Source organism: Colobus angolensis, unplaced genomic scaffold, assembly GCF_000951035.1.
Source record: "Colobus angolensis palliatus isolate OR3802 unplaced genomic scaffold, Cang.pa_1.0 Scaffold207, whole genome shotgun sequence".
Taxonomy (NCBI): Eukaryota; Metazoa; Chordata; class Mammalia; order Primates; family Cercopithecidae; genus Colobus; species Colobus angolensis.
The window spans coordinates 6,290,772-6,316,025 of record NW_012115233.1 but is presented as its reverse complement, the minus strand read 5'-3'; the positions used below and the strand labels follow the sequence as shown (position 1 = coordinate 6,316,025).

The 25,254-nt window shown below is 51.1% G+C and overlaps 1 protein-coding gene across 3 annotated transcripts in view; it reads right to left on the bottom strand.

Annotated features, from left to right (window-relative positions):
* The window catches only part of WFDC1 (WAP four-disulfide core domain 1), a 31,399-nt gene extending 10,031 nt beyond the window's left edge, over positions 1-21,368 (bottom strand). For all 3 annotated transcript variants that reach the window (XM_011942196.1, XM_011942198.1, XM_011942195.1), the window contains exons 1-3: positions 20,899-21,368; positions 5,381-5,573; positions 160-243 (exon numbers count right to left, since the gene is read on the bottom strand). In XM_011942196.1, the coding sequence (XP_011797586.1) occupies positions 160-243; positions 5,381-5,573; positions 20,899-21,042 (421 nt within the window). In that variant the 5' untranslated portion in view covers positions 21,043-21,368. The remainder of the gene's footprint in view (positions 1-159; positions 244-5,380; positions 5,574-20,898) is intronic.
* Positions 21,369-25,254: the final 3,886 nt, after the last annotated feature.

Sequence of the window (25,254 nt, the reverse complement as noted above, 5' to 3'; positions counted from 1 at the left end):
CGTCCGCACTGGGGTGGGGAGGATCAAAGATGGCTAAGTGTTTAGCTGAAGGGCCCGTGCATAGGGGACAGCCAGCCTCGTGCTGCCAGCTTTCTGGAAGCAGCTGAGTAGGAGGGATCGAGGCTCGGATGTAGGGTCTGGGCTTTACCCGGCAGGTACCTTGCAACACCTCCTCAGGGCCATCCAGGAGCCAGCCATTGCCACCAAGCCATCGAGGTTTCGGCTGCACCAGCCAGTCTAAGACTAACACAATACAGGGTCAGATCAAGGCCCTCCTCAGGCAGCTGAGAAATGCCCAGGCTTGGCAGGTGGGGGTGCCCCCATTTCATGATAGCACAGTCTCCCCATGGGAGACATAACTATGGTTCCTGGCACACCTTCACCCCTTGCTTTTAGTGATAGAACCTTTCACTGTGGGCTGGGCACTGGGCCTCCAAGCTGGGGACTAGCCTTCCCTGCCTCCCTTGCAGCTATGTGTGGCCATGTGACAGGGTTCTGGCCACAAGGATGTGAGCAGCAGTGACCATGCAACTTCCTGTCTTGCCCTCCGATTGGGGGCTCCCTGCTCCCCTCCCTCCCTCTTTTCCTTCCTGCAGGCTGGGAGCCATTCTGACCATGTGGACAAGGACATCACTCAGACTGCAGAGTGGCAAGAAGGAAGGAAGCCAGGTCCCTAGATGGCTCTGCGAGCAAAGCTACCTGCCTGCTGCAGTGTCGACCTCCACACTAACAGCTGAGAGAAGCAAATGCCTCACAGGCTGGGTCTCTGTATTTATGGGTCTTTTTGTTGCAGCAGCATAGCCTGTTCTCTAACTAACACTTTATTTTTTTAACTTTGAGGTTCGGGGATACACATGCAGGTTTGTTGCACAGATAAATTGCATGTCGCTGAAGTTTGGTGTATGGGTGAAGTTTGGTGCACAGGTGATCCCGTTACCCAGGTATAACCAATACATTTTTAACAGAAAGAGTCATCCACACAGTTTATGGGAAGGCCTTCAAAAGGCAGGGGTCAAAAAGTCAAATGCCTCTAGGGGACAGGTAGATGACATTCAACAGGAAAGCAGATCAGGCAGGGCCACGGCAAAGCAGGGAGTGCCTCCTGCCTGGATGAATCAGCTGCTGGTTAGCCCTGACCAGTCATTTCCAATGCTCCCAGACTATTTTCTTTTTTTTTTCTTACTGTAAGTTCTTATTCTATTTATTTATTTACTTATTATTTATTTATTTATTTATTTTGAGACAGAGTCTCGCTCTGTCACCCAGGCTGGAGGGTAGTGGCACGATCTCAGCTTATTGCAACCTCTGCCTCCCAGGTTCAAGCAGTTCTCCTGTCTCAGTTTCCCGAGTAGCTGGGATTATAGGCATATGCCACCACGCCTGGCTAATTTTTGTATTTTTAGCAGAGATGGAGTTTCACCATGTTGCCCAGGCTGGTCTCGAACTCCTGGCCTCAAGAGTTCCACCCCCTTCAGCCTCCCAAAGTGCTGGGATAACAGGAGTGAGCCACTGCGCCCAGACTGTAAGTCTGTATTTTTTTTTTTTTTTTTTTTGAGACAAAGTTTCACTGTTGTCGCCCAGACTGGAGTGCAGTTGTGCAATCTCGGCTCATTGCAACCTCTGCCTCCCAGGTTCAAGTGATTCTCCTGTCTCAGTCTCCCAAGTAACTGGGATTACAGGCGTGCACCACCATGCCCAGCTAATTTTTGTAATTTTAGTAGAGACGGGGTTTTGCCATGTTGGCCAGGGTGGTCCAAAACTCCTGACCTCAGGTGATCCACCCACCTCAGCCTCCCAAAGTGCTGGGATTACAGGCGTGAGCCACCACATCCGGCCAAGTCTGTATTTTTTAAAATAGAAATCTTCTGGTTTTTAAGTGTTGACAAGTAATTTTAAAACTTTTTTATTAATGATTATTATTATTATTATTCTGTAGAGATAGGCGTCTCTCTATGTTGCCCAGGCTGGTCCCGAACTCCTGGCCTCGCACGATCCTCCTGCTTTGGCCTCCCAAAGTGCTGGGATTACAGGTGTGAGCCACCATGCCTGGGCAGAAAACTTTAAGCATGTTGGAGATCAAAACGGTTCTGGGATCACATTTGCTTGTGACCTCTGCATTCGTTTGACTCCAAAATAAGACAAAAATAAAATTACTAGTATTTATCTTGATAAAGAGAAGAGAAAAATGATTATCTAGCATCTTTTAAAGTCCATTGATGGGTACTGGTAAAAATGCTCGTTAGCTTTTTCTGTAAAGGAGCACTCGCTGATTATGACAGTGGAAGTTGGAACAGCGGAGAAAGGAGCCAGCAGTCTGTGACCTCCGAAACGCGAATGACATGATGGTTCTGCGGCCTCTATGCCCAACCTTTCGGTTCTTCCCTCCTTCCCCCGACCACATCGGACCATGTGTTAGGAAACATTTTCACGTAAGAAATGCAGTAATAGGTGCTGTTTGTATTCTCTTTCACCTTGATCAAAGGCTTCTGAGCAGCAGGGAAATAAGCAAATGTTTATAGCGAAACTTGGTCCAGGCTCCCCATCGCTCTAGTTGAAGACCCTTAAAGGCCTGGTGGCCCCGGGGTCTCAGCTCTTCATGCCCTCACTGGAACTACCTGGGATCACCTCCCAAATAAATGACCTGGGCCCAAGTCCTTGTCTCTGGGTCTGCTTTGGACGGACCCACATCCAGATGGCAATGACGTAGTAAGGTGCCTGGAATAGGGCCTGCTGTGTTCCGCGTCATCTTACGTGAGACCAGTGGTTCTCAATGCAGAGCAATGTTGTTCCCCAGGAGGCATTTAGGAAAGACTAGAGACAGTTTTGGTTGCCTGGCATCTAGCGGGGAGGGGCCAGGGAAGCCGCTGCCCGTGCTACAGTGTACAGGACAGTGCCCCCCTCCCCTGCCCAGCAAGCAGAATCATCCAACCCCAAATGTCAATATGCCAAGATTGTGAAATCTGGCGTTAGATAGCGTTGTTGTTATTACTAACTAGTGGTATGACTGCTTTTCCTGCTGGCCAGTGAATGAATGAATGAGTCAATATTTATTGAGTATTATGTGCCCGGAGACCATTTTAGACGCTGGGGTTACAGCAGTGAATGAAACAGACAAACTCCCTGCCCTGTGGGGCTGACCTTCCAGCGGGGAGAAAACGGTCAATGAACAAACCAGTAAAACACAGTCTTCCAGATTATGCTACAGAGAACAATTAAACAGCGACGGAGGGTTAAAAAATGGCCAAGGAGGGGCTGTCATTTAGAGAGGGAAATCTTTCCTGAGAAGCGGCCTTTGGAAATAGGTCTAAAGGAGGCAAGGAGGTGAGCCATGGGGTGCCTGGGGGAGGATGTTCCTGGTAATGAAGGACCCCACATGTGGGCCCAGGTGCCAGGGCAGGGGTCCCACATTCCCACACTCACGGCCTAAGGCAATGAACACTTCTCTACAAACAACTGGATAGAAACTGCAGTTCTGCCTGCTGTGTGACTTTGGGCAAATGATTCAGCTTCTCTGAGCTTCACTTGTGGCATAGGGCTGATAACAGTCATCTCATCAAGCTGTGTGAGCATGAATTGAGATGATGCATGAAAAGGCTGTTGGGAATGCCATGTACAGTTGTGTCACCTGTGCGCTGCTCAAAAGCACCTGGTCTAGGCAGGAAGCAAGGTTAGAATCCCTATGCCAGGTCACATTCCAGAGGAAGGGGCACCCACCCAGAGAGGAGTGCCTTTATGTGCTTGTCCACCATAAGGCGCAACATTTAGTTTTTCTTATGAAGGCTGAGTAGGAGGCTGCCTGGCCTGGAGCAGTGGCCAGGTCCCGCCCAGAGGGAGTACTGAAACAGTCCCTGTCTGTTTTGATGAGCATTATAAGACTGTAATTATGAGCATGATTAAGTGTGCTGAGTCCCGTGTCATCGCTGTGACCTCACCCCAAAGGAAACAAAGTGAGGTCATTCTTGCCATCTCCAACTCTCCTCTCAGCCTTGGGAGGAGGGGCTGGGCTACCTTCTTGAGCCGACTTCCCTAATTAAGGCCCATGGGAACCCACAGCCTCTCACCGAAGGTACAGTCCAAACAGCTGTTGTTATCACCCTGAGCAGAGCTGAGGGTGGAGAAAACTTCCTTGCCCCAAATCCTACCCACTTAGGGGCACATTCTCCCCACCCAAGGGCACATTTTCTGCAGGAAATAGCTACTTGTCCACCCTGCCCCCCACTTACTGTCCCCCATAGGGTCACCTCCTTCCTTTCCCAAACCTTCTTTCCAAAAAGGATCTGAAACTCCGTCCTGCCAATGACGAATCCCTGAACATTGTTTCTCCCCAAGAGGTTGGTGTCCTGATTCAACACACATCTCATTATCTGCTCCCAGCCCCGCGCAGCGCTGAGCACTTCCGAGTGGCAGCTCCACCGTGAGCTGCACGTTGTCCCTTCCCTTTCCCTTTCCTTCCCTTTTTCTTTTTTCTTTTCTTTTTCCTTTTTTTTTTTTTTTTGAGACAGAGTCTCACTCTGTCGTCTTGGAGTGCAATGGCACAACCTCGGCTCACTGCAACCTCCGCTCCTGGGTTCAAGTGATTCTCCTGCCTCAGTCTCCCAAGTAGCTGGAATTATAGGCCCCTGACACCATGCCCAGCTAATTTTTGTATTTTTAGTGGAGACGGGGTTTCACCATGTTGCCCAGACTGGTCTTGAACTCCTGACCTCAGGTAATCCACCCGTTTCACAGGAGAGGATACTTAAGAAAGTCACAGCTGGCCAGTGGATCTGAAGCCAAGCACCCGCTCCTCTCTGGGGCATACCCCATCTGGATTGCTAAGCACCCGGGGTCTCCACCTCAAATACCCCAGGCCCAGGCATGAGAAGTGTGGCAGGCCTGGTGGGGTGAGTGGGAAGCTAGAGGACACCTCCTCATCCAGGGGCACCTGAGGTTCCAGCTGGTGGCAGCTGATATTTTAAGGAAAAACCTCAAATTTGGATCTTTTAAATGAGAAATTCCACTGCACCCCCATCCTCCTATCAGCGGGCATTTTCCCGGGAATGGGTGTCTGCTGGACTGTGGCTCCCTGGAGGCATCTGGGGTCCCTCACGCCACCCCATTTTCATAGGAAGTGGCATTTTCTCCGCAAGGGCGTCTCCCACAACGCAGGTCCCCAAGGGCAGTGGGACACACAGCAGGTGCACAGCAGCGTCACACCTGCTCAAGGAGCGCCCATCCCAGTTCACAGGTGCGCAGTGGAGGCGCCAGGGACCCACCCCGGTGGCCCAGCTTAAAGCCCAGTTCCTTTTTCCTCTCCCCAGAGTCAGGCTCTCTCCAACCCGGGACAGCTCTGTTTACCTGTTCTTCTCCCTCAGGCCCCTCCCTCGGGCCCAGGACCTACCTGGCGGGGGCGGCACGGCCTCTAGGCAGGCGTAGGCACATCCGTTGTAGCAGCAGCGCCGGTGCCGCGGGCACTCCGAGTCAGCCTGGCAGCGCACGGCCTGGCAGGCGCCGGGGGGCATTGTCCGCGGGGGCGGCGGGCAGCGGTCGGCTCGGGGCTGCCGGGAGAAGCCGGGCGCGCCCACCTCCTCGGCCTGCGGGGAGAGGGCGGTGTCAGCAACTCTGGGAGAGTCCCGGCCCGCCCGCTGGGAGCGTGCCCGAGGAGGGCCAGTGCGCCCGGCCTCTCTGAGCCTGCGTTTCCTCGGGTGAGAAACAGCAAGCAGGCAGAGCCAGACTCGGAGGGCGGCTCCGGGGGTCAGCGATACCATGTTTCTCTTTATAACAGCCGGCACGAAATAACTGAAAGCCCAGAGCAAAAGGATAAGCGAATCTTGGTATGTTTGCTGGAGGACAATTACTTAAGTATCTGCCCTGTGTGAGAGATAGATTATATATAATACATAATATATATGGTATATATGTATACATATATGTATACATACATGATTAAATCCATGCAACAACTTCGAAACATCTCAGAAAATAATGAAAGAAAAAAGCCAGATCAAAAGAGAACACCACAGTGGGATTTCACTTATATTTATAGCTCAAAAACAGGCCGAGATGATGTCTGGCATAAGAGGTCAGGAATCTGGTGGACAGTGACTAGCTGGGGACATGTGGTCTAGGGGCTGGCTCTGTTCTATTTCTTGGCCTGGGGACTGGTTACATTGTGTGTTTATTTTGTGGGAATTCGTGGAGCTGAACACTTAGGATTTATGTGCTTTGACGTATTATTTTTGTTTGTTTTGTTTTTGAGATGGAGTTTCACTCTTGTTGCCCAGGCTGGAGTGCAATGGCGTGCTCTTGGTTAACCACAATCTCCACCTCCCAGGTTCAAGCAATTCTCCTGCCTCAGCCTCCTGAATAGCTGGGATTACAGGCATGCGCCACCACACCCGGCTAATTTTGTATTTTTAGTAGAGACAGGGTTTCTGTATGTTGGTCAGGCTGGTCTTGACCTCCTGACCTCAGGTAATCCATCCACCTCGGCTTCCCAAAGTGCTGGGATTACAGGTTTAAGCCACCATGCCCGGCCTGAAGTATTATATTGTAATAAAAAGTTCAAAAATAAGATATAGGGGCCAGGCACTGTGGCACACATGCCTATAATCCCAGCACTTTCGGAGGTCGAGGTGGGTGAATCTCTTGAGCCCAGAAGTTTGAGACCAGCCTGGCCAACATAGCGAAACCCTTTCTCTACTAAAAAACAAACCAACAAAAATTAGTCGTGACATGTTCATTCACTCCCATAGTCCCAGGTACTTGGGAGGCTGAGGCGGGAGGATGGCTTGATCCCAGGAGGTCAAGGCTGCAGTGAGCCGTGATCGCACCACTGCACTCCAGCCTGGGCAATAGAATGAGACCCTGTCTCAAAAAAAAAAAAAGAAAAAGAAAAAGAAAAAAAGATATAGTACTGTACTTAACATATAGGAATATGGGTGGGTGACCAATAAGATCAATATTTTAAAGGTAAGACTGAGAAAGTCAGGACCAGGCAAACTGCCCTGGGTCCCTGACACCAGACCCCATCCACGCCAGTAACACTGTTCTGCTTCTATGAAAATGGGGTGTGTGGTGGGCAGGTTGTGCACATTCGCACACACACACAGAGTTAGATACAGGATAGTTTACTTGGAAAAAAACCACCTTGGCTTGCCCTGCCTCCTGGCCTCTGCCTAAACTGTTCCCTTCATCTAAAATGCTTCGCCTACTTAACTCCCCACAAATCCTCCCCCAACATATTCAAAATCTGGCCTGCTTGTGCTGGCCAAGTACATAGGGCATATCTGCAAATTGGAATAGTATACAGCCATGAAAACCTGCCCTTAAGGTGTTGGCAAAAAACGAAATAAAACTCAATGTGCCACATATGAAAGATTGCCAGGATGTGGTGGCTGATGAAGAAAGCCACGGTTCGGAACAGCATGTAGGTTCTGCCCCATCTGTGTTTTCAAAAATGCACACAGATGTAATATGTATATATTGGCATAGGCTTAGAACGTTTTTGGAAGGATACATAAGATCACACAAGAAACCATTATGAAAGCTGCCTCTGGAGAGAAGAATAGGGTGTAAAGCTGAGAGAGATTTCTTCCTATTGTATACTCTTCTGCACTGGTTCAGTATCTTTTTACCATGTACACATTACTTTTTCAATTTAAAGATGGTCTCCGTACAGAGTGAGGGCACATCGTCCAAGCCCCTGCTCAATCTAGACTTGACTCACAGAACCTCACAAAGCTACTGAAGCTGCTTTGATGACAGTGTGGGCGCCGTCACCTCCTGGCCTTTGCCCAGGCTGCGTCCTCTGCCAAATACCCATTCCTTCAGGTCTTCAGAGGGACCATTCCCCCAGACTCAAATCAGCGCTCATGGCTGGGATGTGCTTCCTTAACACCAGCCCTCCCAGGCCAGGGGTAGAGCCACGCCCCTCCCCTCCCCCTCCCGCCCACTTCTGTGTCCCACACCCGCCCTCCCTTGTCACTCTTGCTCCGTAACTGGTGAGCGACCCCCTCAAGGGAGGGCCTCGAGTCTCCTGTGTCTCCTCGTGCACATACAGTTGGCTGAATAAAAGTCCCCAAAGACACCAGGCCCTACTCCCTGGAATTCTAAATGCAAAAGAAAACGGGTCTTTGCAGACGTGATTAGGTTAAGGAGCTTGACACAGGGAGATAATCCTGCATTTTCTGGGTGGGTCCTAAGTCCCATCACAAGTGTCTGAGAAGAGGGGAACAGAGGGAGATTACACACGCACACACACACATGCACACACACACATGCACACACACATGCACATGCATGCACACACACGCACACACATGCACACAAGAAAGTCATGTGAAGAGGGAGGCAGAGATGGCGTCTACAGACCAAGGAATGCCCATCATCGCCAGCAGCCACTGGAAGAGGGATTGGCAAGGAAGGAATCTCTGGAGTGGGGGGCGCGGCTCTGCTGACCCCTTGATCTCAGTCCAGTGAAACTGATGCTGAACTTCCGGCCTCTGGAACCATGAGACAATTCATTTCTGTTGGTTTAACCGCCCCTCCCACCCCAGTTTGTGGTCATTTGTTACGGCGGCCCCTGGAAACTTGGTATCTGTCCCTCTGCCAGGCACATTCTGTAAATGAATGCCACCCCAGGCCCACGTCCCCATCAGTGCCTCCACAGTGGCTTCATCCCTGGCTCGCTGCCTCCAAATCCATCCATTCTCCAAACTGCAGCCCAAAGTGACTTTATGAAACGCACCTGTGGATTCGGTCACCTCTGTGCTCCAAGCCCCCAGAGGCTTCCCGGCACTCTCAGGACAAAGTCCCAGCTCCCCACTCGACCTCCGAGCCCTGTGCCAACCAGGTACATGTTACTTTTTCAATTTAATAACTTAGATATAGGATATATTGGCCTCATCTCATCGCCCCGACCCTCCTGTCCTTATACGCCAGCAAACTGCCCTTCCTCCTCCCCACGCCCTCCAAGCACATTCCTCTCTTCAAACCATTTCCTCCAACTGAGCTTGTCTCATCCAGCAGAGCAGAGGGGCAACCAGAGTGGGCTCTGCAGCCAACGGGCTTGGTTCAAATCCCGGTTCTAGGGCTTAAATCCTCTCTGCCACTCACTTGCTGTGTGACCGTGGGCAAGCATCAGTTTCCCCCTGTAGAACTTCCCTCCTGGGGTACCCTGAGTCTACACCCAGGCTGGCGTCTATGCCCAGGATGGCATCTACACCCAGGATGGTGTCTATACCCAGGCTGGCGTCTAGCATAGTGCCACTGATCTTCATCACCACATGCTGGTCCTCTGCCTGGAAGGCTTCCCATCCGCTTCTATTGGCCAAACCACCCTTCAGTCCTCAGCTTAAACGGCCTTCTGAGGGCAGCTTTCCCAGACTCGTCAGGATGTTTCTAGTATGGTCCTTCTTCATTTTTAGGCCCTCGCCACCCCACACTGAGAGCAGAAGCTGTGCGTCTCCCTGCCTGGCCGGGGCGGAGCGCAGTCCTGCGTCCCTATCTGGGTAGCTGCAAACTGCACGCGGTGCCACCAATGCCCTGCAGGGGGCACCAGGTCCCCGGGAACAGGTCCTGGCCGGGTGCCCCTGGGAACCGGTGGGATCACCACGGCCAGAGGTTTTCAGCTGCCCCCAGGGAGCCTCAGAGCCTGAGACTGAGGCCATGAGGGGTGGAGAGCAGGAATGGCCAAGCAGGAGGGGGGCCTGTGCGGCAGGAAAGCCTGGGGAGGGCTTCACCCAGAGAACCCTTCTTTTCACTCTTGTAGACATTGGCTGTTAAATTCACGAAAACTGAAAATGACCACTAAGCTGGCATTTGGTGGATATGGAGACGAGGCCTTAAGGAGGTGAGTGGTTTTCCCCAAAGACAGGAGGGAGACCAGAGCGTGGATCAGTCCTTTTATCACCCCCTTCTCCGCCCAGTCTCCCTCACCCCTGTAACCATCGCTAATAACTTTCCAGTCGCAGCAGGTGTATAATCCCATGCCATTAGCTCTTAGTTCACTCGCTGCAGAATTAACTAAATTGGACCCATGATGGGGTCCGCTATTTTTAATCCTCATCTAACATGACAGCCGCCCCAGCCTCCTTCGGAGGGTGGTTAAGAATGCACCGTACGTTGTCGGGAGGGAGCGGCTTATTTTTCTGCCCAGCTTATTTTTCCATCAAGCCTCATTTATGACATTTAATGGAACCGGGTGATCAGAAGCAAAACACTTTTCAGCCACCTCACATGCCTCCCAGTCCCGTGACTTCCTTAATGGCAGCCCCAGACGGGAGGGTATGCAGAGATCAATTTTAGATGCGCCGCTGTCTCAGAGGAAAATTCAAATGTCGTTTCTCAGAATTTGGAGAGAACAAAGACATAAGCGCCTTAGAAGCCCCATCTCCCGAGTTATTTACTGTGTGGCTGAAACAACAGATGGTGGTGAGTGATAAAGCACTGATTTCACTGAGAGGTCTAGATGAAAGGATTACATGTTTTGAAAAATATTTCATGTCACGCAAGGTGACACTCAAAGAGGGTTCCAAACAAAGTGTGTTTTCTGGAGTTCTGAGAAAGAACTTTTACTCAGAGAAACAAACAGCTTACCCTCCAATTTATTCCTGGCCCCCAAGGGTTAAAGGAGTCAACAGCCAAGGTTCTTGGCCTAGAGGTTGGACTGCAATTGGCTTCCCTGACCTCCTCCACGTCTCTGACGTCTCTTCCAGCATTCCCCTCCTGACTCATTCTCTCCAGCCACCCAGTCCCACCTCTGGGCCTTTGCACTGGCTTTCCCCACCCACCCACCATATCTGCCTGGCTCTCACCTCCTCGGGGTCTGCTCACACAGCCCTCTCTTCCTCCTCTCCGTTTGTGGAGCTTCACACCCCTCATCACTCTTGGGTGGACTGTGTATTTAGGAACTCATTGGTTTGCTGTTTTTCTCCCTCCTAGGGACAGGAACTTGGTTTTGTTCTGACCTGTGTCCCTGGCTCCTAGAGCAGTGCCTGGCACATAGCAAGTACTCAGTACATATTCTTTGAGTGGAATAAAAGCTGTGATGATGATGATGAAGATGAGGATGATGATGGTCAACACACCCTGGCAGCTTGCTGGGCACCCTTCTAAGTGCCTAACACGCATTAACTGGCTGATCTGCACATGGGCCCTGTGCAGTGGGTTCTGCACTCCTGCACGAGTGTGGGGGCAGCCCTTCGTGTTTGTGTAAGGCTGTGCTATGGGAAAGCATCGTCACACTCCTATGCTCACTTAATGTGGATGTGAACTAGGGGAGTGGGTCTTAATATCCCACACTCCAGAGATGAGGAGGGATGCTTTCAAAATGTAAAGCTGGACTCGGCCGTCCTTAGTTTCTGAAGACTCGCTGCTCCACCTGGCCTTGGAGCCTTCCGCATGCTGTTCCTTTCACTTGGAACGCTTCCTAACTCTTTTTCACAGCTGAGGTTCCTCATCCTTTGGGGCAAGAACTTAGGAGCCATATCCCAAGATGGAAGGGACCGAAGCTCATGACCTCTTATACAGCAAAGGCTGCTTTGCACGGGGATTAAGGGCTCAGGTGTAGGAATCCAACATGTCTGGGTTTGAACCCCACAGCTGTGTGATCACGCAGGAAAATCACTAACTTATCTGAGTCTCATCTGCAAAATAGACACAAAAGTAATACCTGCTGCCGGTGTTTGTAGTGAAGATCAAAAGAGATCACACCTGTGTGTGCTCGGCTCAGCACTGGCAATGCTAATCCATAGTTCACTTTTTATTCCTTTTATTATTATTGAGATAAGGTCTCACTCTGTCACCCAGGCTGGAGTGCAAGGGCACAATCTCGGCTCACTGCAACCTCTGCCTCCCAGGCTCAATCAGTTCTCATGCTTCAGCCTCCCAAGTAGCTGGGACTACAGGTGCCCACCACCACGCCTGGCTAATTTTTTGTATTTTTAGTAGAGATGGGGTCTTGCTTTGTTGCCCAGGCTGGTCTTGAACTCCTGAGCTCAGGTGATCTGCCCGCTTCAGCCTCCCAAAGTACTGGTGTTACAAGTGTCAGTCACCATGCCTGGCTCCTTTTATTATTTTTAATCAATGGACTCAGAAGCCTCTCGTCCCATAGTAACTTCATTCTTCATCTCTTCCAGTCTTTCTTCACTTCCCCTGTATCCTCCCTCAATTCACTCACTGATGATTTAGCGAACGCCCACCATCTCCATAGCATTAGGTTAGATGCTCAGCAGGTGCAAAGGAAACCTAAGGAGCTCCAATCCAGCTGAGGCTGCAGATACACGTACGAGAAACCGACCAGCAAACCCACCAGTGAAATGTGGGGTTGGATAACCTCCTCATTTCTGGATAAGACCAGGGCAAACAACTCACAGGTTCCTAAGAGAAGGGGCCATACAGAAACAGCCACCCAGCGCGTGCAAGAGCCCTGCCCTCGGAGGATCACCGAAGTTGCCTCCAGCCCTCCCCGGTAGGTACCACTGCTGTCCCCATTGCATAGGTGAGGAAACGGAGGCACGTGGTCACCATACTGAGACACCAGGCTTAAAGCCTGGGCTGTGTGATTCAAGCTCATGGCAAGGGAGGCAGCATTTAGTAAGCTCTTACTGTGTGCTGATGCTGTGCTGGGTCCTCACATATTGAATCTTCAGTGTCACCCTCTGGGGCTGCTGCTATTCTAAACCCACTTTACTGATGAGGAAACTGAGGCACAAAAAAAAAACAAAACTAAAAGCATTTGCCCAAAAGCAAGCAGCTGTGAAGTGTCAGAGGCAGAATTCGAACCTGGGTCTGTCCTACTCCTCCAGGGGCATTCCTGACCCAGGAGCCTGGAACTGGGAGTTGCTTCCCAGCGGTGCTTGTCAATTTCTTCCCATTCCTTCAGTCCAGGGGCTCCCTCCCCCTCCCAAAGTGTTCCCTCTGCCCTCCCGTGGCCCAGCCCCAGCTCAGGGTGGAGTCAAAATGGGGGGCCCCAGGTATACATTTGTCCTGGCCCCTTCTTTGCAGCCCTTCCCTCCCAGCTTATGTTGCCTCTCAGATGAAAACAAAATAATGCCACGTGAAATCCTTCTGAGAAGGGAGGACACTCACCCCAGACGGATCACACTTTGGTGAAAATCACAGAGCAACCCGTGATTTCCAGCTTTCATTTTCATTCCTGCTCAGGGATTGTATGGTAAGTCTATTTCAAAGCAGCCACTGAGCACACAGTCATGGTACAACTCAGATAAGGGCTCTCCAGTTCTGTATGCCTTACCTGGATAAAAATGATTCCCGGCCGGGCGCGGTGGCTCACACCTACAATCTCAGCACTTTGGGAGGCCAAGGCAGGTGGATCACCTGAGGTCAGGAGTTCGAGACCAGCCTGGCCAAAATGGTGGAACCCTGTCTCGACTAAAAATACAAAAATTAGCCAGGCGTGGTGGTGGGCACCTATAATCCCAGCTACTCAGGAGGCTGAGGCAGGAGAATCACTTGAACCAGGGAAGCAGAGGTTGCAGTGAACTGAGATGGCACCACTGCAATCCAGCCTGGGTGACAAGAGTGAAACTCTGTCTCAAAAAAAAAAAAAAAAAATTCCCTTAAGATTTTCGACCTGGTGGCTATTTTGTTCATATAGATGAACAAAAATAGATTTGCAAAGCCATTCTGCCACTGATATCCCTAGGAAGCAGGTGGGGAAATGCCCATTGTGGGCTCCGGCAGTGGGAACTCTAATTCAGCAAGTCCAAGTCCAGATTCTATTAAAGCAAACAAGCTGGATGTGTAACCAAAGGAGGCTGGATACATAAGTAAAGGCACAGGGAACACCATACAGGCCTTAGAAAGGAAGATGCCCGGCCGGGTGCAGTGGCTCACGCCTGTAATCCCAGCACTTTGGGAGGCTGAGGTGGGTGGATCATAAGGTCAGCAGTTCAAGACCAGCCTGACCAAGATGGTGAAACCTCCTCTCTACTAAAAATACAAAAAATTAGCCGGGCATGGTGGCAGGCGCCTGTAATCCCAGCTACTTGGGGTGAGCTGAGATTGTGCCACTGCACTCCAGCCTGGGCAACAGAGTGAGACTCCGTCTCAAAAAAAAAAAAAAAAGAAAGGAAGATGCCAATCTACCATGTTAACATACTTCCCAGAGATTATTAAGTGAAAATGCAACACATAAAACAGTGTGAATAGGCCAGACACCAAATAGCACATACTGGATGGTTCCATTTCTATGAAACGTCTACAAAAGGCAGATCCATAAAGACAGAAAGTAGATTGGTGGTTGCCAGAGGCTGCAGGAAGAGAGAAGAAGAACTGAAGGCTAATGGCTGCGGGGTTGCCTGTAGGCACGACCCTGTGAATATACTAAACACCACTGAATTGTACATTTGAAAGGGTGAATTGTCTGTCATGTGAACTTCATTTCAATACAAGAAATTTGAATCAGTATGAATAAAATACCACTAAGAGAAAACATGTGTGCTGTAACTGCTTCATGAAACAATCTAGACAGACGCCCCAGAATGTCCCCAGAGTTTACATCTTGGAGGAAGAATTCAGATCATTTTTACTAATTTATAACTTTCTGTGTTGTCTGAATTTTTTTTTTTTACAGTAAACATCGTTCTTTTAATAATCAGTAGAAGAATTTATAAACCATTTCCATTTAGGGAAAAAGAATCCAATCTCCAGAGCTGCCACCAAATCTACCCACATCCCTCCCTCAGTGCTCGCCACCCCCTTCCTTCCACATGCAGGAGCTTTTACCCTTCTTTGGAAAGTTTCAGCAGCTTAGCGGCCAGACCAATAGAAATGCACCCCAGCACTGGTTTGCATGGTGGAGGAAGAAAGCCAATTTTCCTCTAAGCATTACTTGCTCTTCCTCTGGAATCTGGACGTCAAACATCTAAAAATATGTCTCTCCCTGGAACAGTGGGCTTAGAATTCAGCGTGCGTAGATGAATGCCATTTCCTGGTGCCCGGCGCCCTTAGCACTGGGCCCTGGGGACAGAATTTGGCACAAGGTTAATAGGACTTCCTCAGAGGGAGACCAAAAAAAAAGAAAGAAATTCACAAGACTGCAAACTCCACCAACTCTTCCCGACAATGTCGTTGTCAATCAGTGCATCCAAGAGTCCTCTAGAACTTTCCATCCCATCTATTCTGTTCCGGAAAGTTTTAACATAATTTATTCATTCATTCAATAGTAAATTCATAATTCCCAGGCCCACTGCATTTCAGGCACTGGGCTGGAAATGGGGAGTTCCGAGTTAAATCAGAAGACATTGGCCCTGCCTTCATGTGGCTCAGTTTCAGGACAAGTCACAGACAGCACACAGATAAGACGAACGAATTGCTTTTTGTGGTCATCTGCAAAAGCAGTTAGAGAGAAACCTAAACAAATCATACCAATAACAACAACAGAGCTAAATGCCAAGAAGGAAGAGCTGGGCTGTTACGCAAACGTTTAAGGGAAATCATAACAAGGCGTTCGCGGAGAGGCCTCGGAGGAGGTGGGCAGGAAGCTGCCATGGCCCACGAGCCGGAGTGGGCACCGTGCGCGGACACTTGCTGAAAGGCTGCCTCTTGGTGCTGGGGACACGGAGAACTCACAGGGACTCTATGTGCCACCACAGAATTCCTGAGAGGTGCCTCAGGTTCTCGCTGCTTTTTAGAAAAAATTATTGTGGTAAAATGAATATAACATGCAATTTTCCATCTCAGTCATCTTAAGTGTGCGAGTTGGTGGCATTAATTAGATTCATGATGTGTGCAATCACCTCCATGAGCTATTTCTGCGGCTTTTTCATCACCCCAGGCAGAACCTCTGTTCTCATCAGACAGCTGCCCCCCATTCCTCCCTCCCCCAGTCCCTGGCAACCACGAATTTCCTTCCCATCCTGCTGGATTTGCCTCTTCTGGACATTGCATCCAAACGGTGTCACATGCCTGTGGCCTTTGTGTGCTCAGCATCATGTCTTCCAGGTTCATCTGTGCAGTGGTGTGTGTCCAGGCTCCGTACCTTTCTATGGCTGAGTTCTGGTCCCCTGAGTGGACAGATTGCGCTGTGCTCAGCCCATGGGCATCCATCTGCCTCCGCCCTGTGGCTCCGGTGAGTCCTGGCACAGAGGTGTCCTGCTTTCCTGTCTCCCTCTCCCGGGTGATAACCACGCAGGGACCTGGGATGCTTCTTTACTCGTTGATGTCCACCTGGAATTTCAGGGCTGGAACCTCAGATGAGGAATGTCAGGCCCGGCGAGGAGAAAGCGATTTGTCCAAGGTCCCCCCAAAAGTCAGCTATTCATGGACTTTTCATTCCTTCCACTCACCCATCCATGCCAGGTTGTGGGCTAGACACCAGGGTGTGGCCAAGGCTACAATGAGTTTGCTTCACGTCAGTACGACATAGCCCCTCTCTCCAGCACCCAGGCAGCTCCTGGGCTTTTATGGGATTTTCAACCATGAGCCCTGGAGACTCCCTCCTGGGTGCTGCTGGGGGTCTCCGGAGCCCACTGAGCACCCGCTGACCCCCAAGACAGAAGCATCTTAATAGTCTTGATGATGAAGTCCTGCAGGGTGTGAGCTCACATGGTTCGAGGAGCAGAGAAAGCTCCCAGAGACTGGGGATATAGTGATAGCCCCACCTGTCCCCAGCCAAAACAGCACAGATAAGTCATTCTCTTCAACGGTCTCACTTTCCTTGTCTGTGAAATGTCTCTCAATCAGGGTTGCCAGTTGCAATCAACAGAAGCTAACTCCCTTCATTCCCAGAGCAGACTGGATTCGTGTCCCAGGGAGCTGCAACAAAATGCCACACACTGGGGGCTTCAAACAACAGAAATGGATTCTTTCCCAGTTCTGGAAGCCAGAAGACCAAGATCCAGGTGTCTGGCAGGGTTGGTTCCTTTGTGGAGGCTCTAAGGAGAAAACCTTTCCATGCCTCTCCCAGCTTCCAGCAGTGGCTGGCAGTCCCCCGTGTTCTCTGGCTTGTAGACGCATCACTCTGATCTCTGCAACTCTCTGTCTTTGCGTGGCTTTCTCTCCATGTGTCTCGGCTTCTGTGTCTCTTCTCCTTTGTTTTGTTTTTGTTTTTGTTTTGGGAGATGAAGTCTCATTCTGTTGCCCAGGCTGGAGTGCAATGGCACGATCTCGGTTCACTGCAAACTCCACCTTGCCTCCCGGGTTCAAGTGATTCTCCTGCCTCAGCCTCCCAAGTAGCTGTGATTACAGGCATGCACTACCACGCCTGGCTAATTTTTGTATTTTTAGTAGAGACGGGGTTTCGCCATGTTGGCCAAGCTGGTCTCGAACTCCTGACCTCGGGTGGTCTGTCCACCTCGGCCTCCCAAAGTGCTGGCATTACAGGTGTGAGCCACCACGCCTGGCCTCTTCTCCTTTTCTTACAAGGACACTGGTCATATTAACTACCCACCCACCTCCAGCATGACTTCGTCTTATTTTGACTAATTACACCTGTAATGAACCTGTTTCCAAATAAGGTCACGTTCACAAGGACCAGGAGTTAGGAGTTGGATGTATCTTTTGGGGGACACAGTTCAACCCACAGCATGGATCTGACAGAATTTGAGGGCAGGGAATAATTTGGGAGGGGATACCAGGAAGCCCCATTTGAGGAGTGGGGAAGCTGGGCAGGAAAGGGAAGGTGCCCCTTCAGGGAGTGCTAATGGGCAGGTGGCTGCCTGGGCACTGGAGCTCAAACCCAGTGGACCTTGGAGAAACCGTGTGGAACACTCCTCACCTCCCACCAAAGGTGAGAAGCCAGCCGGGCCATCGGGCTCCAGTTCCATTTGCTCCTACAGATGTTACCTCCCCGGCACCTTGGCCTGCCTGTGTGTGGGCTGAGCATGCTCCTGCAGCCAGAGAAAGCCTTCAGGCCAGCAGACACAGATGCTTACGGTACAAAGATGAAGGTGAAGGTGAAGGTCAGAACTCACGGAATGGTGAGAGCACAGCTCCAGGCCATCTGCCTCTCCCACTCTTGCTATCTCAGCAAAAAATAAAAGGATGTTTGGAAGGCTTTCAAGAGCTCACAGAAATAATGGGGGAAAGGAGAACTAGGTTGGGGAACTGAGGAATACGAGTTGTGTGGGCCACTGCTGGCTCCTACAGTCCCCTACTGCTATTAGCACAGGGGGTGCCTCCAGACAGATGAGCTGCAATGGTGCCCCCCTGTCTGACAGGATGCATTTGAAAGAGAAAGTGGCATCTGTTGCTCCTGGCTGCTGTAGCCCCTGCGAGCCCCCCTCGGCAGGACAGGCATCTCTGGGTAGGGTGCAAACTGAACCACCATTTCCAGTTGCCCTGGATGGGTGCTTAGAGGGGAAAACAGACCCACAGTCACACTGACAGCAGGGGCCATCCTGCCCAGTCCAGACGCTGCACAGCACCCAGACCCGCATGTGGCTGCTGTGGTCCCCACCTGGTGGATTCGTCGAGAGGCTCCCAAGAGCAAATGCGTGGCAAATGCTTGTCCCAACACAGCATAAGCGCTCAGGAAATCATTGTTCTCAGGAGTTTTATCTAATGCCAGGAAAGAAAAGCCAAAAAATACCAACTCCACAGAAACGACTGAGCTCCATGGAAAGGTTATTGGACTATTTACAAACATTTTGCTTCTGTTTTATTCAGTCTCATAAATATTTGATTCTGGAATGGGATTTTTTTTGTTTGTTTGCTAGTTTGTTTGTTTGTTTGAGATGGAGTTGCACTCTTCTTGCCCAGGCTGGAGTCCAAAGGCACGATCTCGGCTCACTGCAACCTCTGCCTCCCAGGTTCAAGCGATTTTCCTACCTCAGCCTCCCGAGTAGCTGGGATTACAGGCACGAGCCACTGTGCCTGGCCTGGAATGGGTTTTTAAATCTGTCTGTAGTACACATGTAGGGAATGCAGTTCTGTGCCAGGCAGGGAACCATAGGCTCCATGGCCTTTTTACTGAACCCTGCAAAGAAGGCACTGCTGTGTCCCATGCTGCAGATGAAGAAACTGGGGCTCAGATAGGAGAAGGAACCTCCGGAAGGTCTTAGAGATAGAAGGTGGGAGACCCAGCACTTCTCATTAGAAGCCTCCCCTAAGGGCCTCCCATGGGAATGGAAGGCAAGAGCCTCTCACCCCTCCTCATTGCCTCCCCTCTGGCCAGGTCTGGTCTCCCAAGCAGCTCTCAGATGCACCACTTCTGCCTGTGAGCCTCGGCTCATGCTGAGCCTTCTTCCAGGAATGGCCTTCCTCCTCCTAATTCCTAATCCTTCCCCAAGCTCTAGTCAGGGTCTCCACCTCCTCCAGGAAGCCTTAGGTGACTACACCATCTCACATGAGCTTTCCCTTCTCCAAGCGCCTCATCATTTCACTCTACTACTCTCTCCACCTCTTGGAGGCCTCCTGTCTCCCACCACAAGCACGTGCCCAACATGGAGAATATGAGCCCTGGAGGCCCAGATTTGGCTCAATACAGTTTTGCGCACCCCACCGTGCCTGGGGTCATTAATCATTCTCCCTTCCCTCTTCTCCAGCTGGCAAACTCCTATTTATCCTTTAAAGCCCCAGGTCCACTGTCCCCAACCCTGAAAACCCTGTCCGACTCTCCTGGGGAAGAGCTGCACACACATCCCCTGCTCTCACTGCATCTGCTCGTAATTCACCCACAAGAATGTACCAGGCACCAACTTAATGGCAGGCACCAGGGGCACACGCTAGTGAAATAGAACCCCGCCCTACCCCAAGGAACCTACATGCTACCCTGTTAGGCAACACCAACCAAAGTCACAATTATTTGATTGAAAGCTGCCAAGATGCACTGCCAGCTTGCTATGTTGCAAAGACGTTCTGCATACTGAGTCATTTAATCCTCACGCAGGTGCTGTGGGTGCCAGCATTACCTTCTCGATCCCTCTGTGTGCTGATAGTGTCCTGGCTCACTCTGTCCCTGCGGATCTGTGATCTCTGGGGAGTGGGAGGAAGCAAAAATGATAGGCTCCTCCACCCCATTCTCTCCCCTAGTTCCCTTCCTGCTTTATTGCTTCCTCAGCACTCGCAAACTGCACACACTAATAAATGAGATCTCTCTCATTTATTCTCTGCTGCCCCCAGCCCCTCAGTGAGTTCCCCAGCAGAGACCTGAGGTCTGTATCCCCACAGCCTAGGCCAGTGCCTGGTAAACAGTGGCGACCCAGACATAGTTGTGAGGAGGAGTGCATCCCTCTCTCTTTTGCAGATGAGATCGCTGGGGTTCAGAGATGTCAAGCAGCTTGCCTGAGAGAAGTCACACAGCTAACGAACAGCAGAGCCCGCTTCACACCAAGACAGCTGGCCCCAGGGCATGTGTTTCTTGCCACTCGCTGCCTTGCGCCTTCTCTTTGTACTGCCATAGTTTGTCACCCAACTGCCTCTGCACCTCGGCCACGCCACCTTTGAGGATGGGGGCTGGTACCTCCTTCATCTTACACCCACAGGACCCCAGACAGTGCCTTCCCCAGAGCGGTTTCTGCTAAATTCTGTTTAGCAGAATGTATTCACTCTGTTTGCAGAATGAATAAACAACCACATGAATGCATAAGTATATTTCACAAACATTTGGTACTGATCATGGAGACGGAATGCTCCATTTAAGTCCTGGGGCTCTGAAATTAGATGCTGTCTTTCAGGAGCATGTACACTTTTGTAATAAGGCAAAAGCAAGGCATGATTCTTTTGCACATATGTGATGTGTCTGTTGCCTCTTGAGTCACAGGCAAGGGTCCTTTTTGAGGGGTGAACCCCATCTGCCCACCACACAACTCAGACACACATGGATAGGAAGACGCCTGCCCTGCCACGTTTTGGGAGAACACTTACAGGAGAAGGCAATGTCTGGGGATCACCTCTCCTCGAGGCTGCCTCCCACCCAGAGGCTGCCCCAGTCTCCCCATTCCAGGCACTTACACGGGATTTCTCAGCCAGCCTCGCAGGCAATGCCCGTTTCCAGATATTCTTGGCAGAGCCGGGGTGGAGCAGAAGTAGCAAGAGGCACAGCGCCTGGATGATCTGCCTCCTGCGGCTGCCCGGCCCCACGCTGGTTAAAGGCATTTCCTCACTGGACAGCAACCTTCCAGACGCAGGCAGAAGAGGGGCCCCTCTCGCTGCGTGGGCCTGCGAGTGGGGACAGGAGCGTGCACAGCCTGCTGGACTTTCTTAGTTCCACCCAGCAGAGTCCCTTGGATCATGTGTCCGCGTCCAGCACATGCCCCTTCCTCGATGGTGGCTGGCCTGCCCGGTTATTTTTAGCTTGCCCTATAACATCTGGCCCCAGAGGCTCCGACCAGGGCGTCTGCAGTCCAGGCAGCTCAGTGGGCGGTGGCAGCAGGAGGAGGGGGCACCGGCTTGCTTGGAGACGTGGCCGGGAGTGGCCTGTCACTCTCCACTCTCCATAATGAGCACTTCCTTGCAGGCTGGGGCGGTCTCCTCCCGAGGAGGTGTGCTTGACGCAGGGCTTGGGGCTGGACATGCAGGGGAGTGCAGCAGGATGGATGGGGGCTCAGCTGTTACCTTGTTCACATTTCAAGCTGGGCTGACAAATTCTCTGCCCATAAAAGCTCCTTTGGAAGAGGCTGCTGGACGGGGACTGGCCAAGGGTGCGGCCGTGAAGAGACGACTCCCACCCTTGCACCCCCCAGGGTCTTCCTCTCTGATGTGGGCCTGTGGGTAGTTCCTCATAGCGTGTGTTTCTTGTGAGATTTAAATGAAATTGAGCACATGAAGCATTTCGCACACAAAAGTGTGCTGTCACTGTCAGCCTGTGTATCTGCACGTGTGCATGTGTGTGCACGTGTGTGTGCGTGTGTGCACGTGTGTGTTTTACAGGAATGTAGCACAGTGGGCTCAACATTTCACAAACTTTATATTCCCTTGTCTGTTCTCAGCACTTCCAAGACAGATACTGGTTTTTTGTTTTGTTTTGTTTTTCGAGACGGATCTCGCTCTGCCGCCCAGGCTGGAGTGCAGTGGCGTGATCACAGCTCACTACAACCTCTGCCTCCCGGGTTCAAGCGATTCTCCTGTGTCGGCCTTCCAAGTATCTGGGATTACAGGCATATGCCACCACGCCTGGCTAATTTTTGCATTTTTAGTAGAGACTGGGTTTCACCATGCTGGCCAGGCTGGTCTCAAACTCCTGACCTTAAGTGATCTGCCCGCCTCGGCCTCCCAAAGTGCTGGGATTACAGGCGTGAGGCACTGCACCTGGCCCCAAAACAGACATTGTTTTGATGCCCACTTTACAGATGAGGAAACAGAGGGGGCTGCCTGAGGTCATGCAACAGCAGCAGAGAGGAGGCTGGAACCCAGGTAGGTCAGACCCTGTGGCACCCCCTAGGTGAAGCAGAAGGGACCCAAGCACTAGGCTTGACGCAGCTGCCTGATCCCAGCTCAGCCTCTATGAGATGCTGGAAAGCCTCCTGCTCACGGTCCTCAGTTCTTTCATCTGTAAAAGGGGCATGTGAAAGCACCTGCCTCATGAGGTCGATGTGGGGCTGCAGGAGAGGGTGCCAGCCATGCCCAACACTTGCACAGAGTGAGTGCTCGAGAAAGGTTGGTTCCTTCCTCCCTAGAGACCCTCATCCCCCACCCCTTGGCTAGCACAGCCTTTAGAATGCCCTGGGCAGGTACCATCAACCCCTCTCGGCCTTTTGGTGAATGACAATAGTAGCAAACACATATAGTCCGTGTAGGTCAGGTGCGGTGGCTCACACTTGTAATCCTAGCACTTAGGGAGGCAGAGGATCCCTTAAGCCCAGGAGTTCAAGACCAGTCTGGGCAACATAGTGAGACCCCATCTCTACAAAAAATACAAAATAAAAAAAAAAGTAGCCAGGCGTGGTGATGCATACCTGTAGTCTCAGCTACTTGGGACGGGAGGATCGCCTGAGCTTGGGAGGTTGAGGCTGCAGTGAGCCGTGATCACTTTGGGAGGCCAAGGTGGGCAGAACACTTAAGATCAGGAGTTTGAGACCAGCCTGTCCAGCATGGTGAAACCCTGTCTCTACTAAAAATACAAAAATTAGCCAGGCATGGTGGCACATGCTTGTAATCCCAGCTACTTGTTAGGCCAAGGCAGGGGAATCACTTGAACCTGGGAGGCAGAGGTTGCAGTGAGCCGTACCACTGTACTCTAGCCTGGGTCACAGAGCAAGACCCTATATCAAAACAAAACAAAACAAAACAAACAAACAAACAACTTAAAAACCATATAGTCTGTGGGTTAGGCAATGTTTGAAGCACTTCCTACATTTTAATGCATTTAGGTCTCATATTAGCCTTATAAGCAGGTGCTGTCTAGGATCCCATGCACAGAGAGGTTAAGACACTTGCCCAGTGAGCAATGCAAAATTTAAGTTCACCATCAGAGTCCTGTAAATGCAGGAACCCAAGAGTGAGAGTCTTTTTACATTTTAGACCCTAGATGCCTCCTTTGCCTCCCAACTAGGCCCAGTCCTGGTCGTTACCTTACCCTAGATTCTAGAATATTCCTTCATTTCTTTATCTGGAAACTACTGGCTGAGCCCTTACGGGGGCCTTGTCCAGGGTGCTGCACTGCCTCTTCTTTCAGCTTTTTGGGACGCAGTCTCAATGCCCCTCCCTGCAGGGTGAGGCTGTTTATTTAGAAGCCAGGAGCCACCCACATAGGTGATGCGGAGCTGCTACCCCTACTTACCGGGACGACCTGGAACAGGTCCTGCCCCATCTCTGTGCCTCTGTTTTCTCATCCGTGAAACAGGGATATGGAGCCAGAACCTACCCGCAGGTTTGCCATGAAGCCCAGTTGCACTTACGTGATGATCTAGGCTTAGCCCATGCTTGCTGTTAGGAGATGAGCGTTCTGCGCCACCACCTCTTGGGCCTCCTCTACCCTCACCCTGTTCCCCAGGCAGAGTGCCACCCTTGGCCCACGTTCCATTTGACAAACTTCCTGCTCCTTGGAACCTGGGGTCTTGCACTCTCCTAAGGCAGCCAACGCCTCCCAAGTGGTTTTTGCTCATCCTCCATCTCCTCCACCTTCCCCTTAAAATGTAGGCGTTTCCGGTTGATGTTACAGTCTTAGCCCATTTCCTGCCTTTCTCTCTCTCTCTCTCAATCCCTGGGTGGCCCCATTTCTGCCAAGAGTATGACTCTCCTCCCTCTGGGTAGATGAGGTTCCAGATGCCCTCTCTCAGCATCCTTGCTGGGCAAGGCGCCAGCCCTGTGCCCCTGCAGCGCCCTCCACCCGGAATGCTTTTCACCCAGCTGCGGCACTCCTCGCCCGTCACCTCCTGCAGACTTTTGCTCACGTGTCATTTTCTTGCTGTGGTCCTCTCTGACCCCAGGATTGAAAACCACCATTTCCATACCACTGGGACTCACGCTGCCCCTCTCGGTTTGATGCTTCTTCACGCTCATCTCCACCTGACAGATTCTGTATTTTACTGACTTTGCTTTCTGTGTTTGTTGTCTGTCTCCACCCTAGGATGTCAGCTCCAAGGGGGCAGCTTTTGGGGATCTGTTTGTTCGCTTTGGAATCGCCGATGCCTAAGCAGTGCCTGGTGCAAAGCAGACACTCAATAAAGACTGTGGAATGAAGAGTCATGCATAACACATTTCATCTGCCTGCTTGATGGCTCCACGTGGCTGTCGCTCTCTGACTGTACTTCCCTGTGAAACACGGTTGGTCCGAATTGAGATCAGTCATAAGAATGAAATGCGGACCAGATTTGGAAGACATAGGAGCGCGTGTGTCTTTATGACAGAATGAATTACTGTCCTTTGGGCATATTCCCAGTCGTGGGATTGCTGGGTTGAATGGTAGTTCTACTTTAAGTTCTTCGAGAAATCTCCAAGCTGCATTCCACAGTGGCTGAGCTAGTTTGCCTTCCCACCGACAGTGGGATCTTGCTCTGTCGCCCAGGCTGGAGTGCAGTGGCATAATCACAGCTCACTACAACCTCTGCCTCCCGGGTTCAAGTGATTCTCCTGCCTTGGCGTTGCCTTTTCTCCACAGCCTTGCCAACATCTATTGTTGGCTGGAGAGAAGAAAAAAAAATGCCAACATTTCATTAGGAGTTTTTACGTTGGTTGTGCATTCAACTGTTAATGTTTCTGCTATATTGGGTTAAATATAATATGGTATTAAATTAACTGTACCTGTTTCTTTTTTGAGATGGGGTCTCACTGTGTTGCCCAGGCTGATCTTGAACTCCTGGGCTCAAGCCATACACCCACCTCAGCCTCCCAAAGTGCTGGGATTACAGGTATGAGCCACTGCGCCCA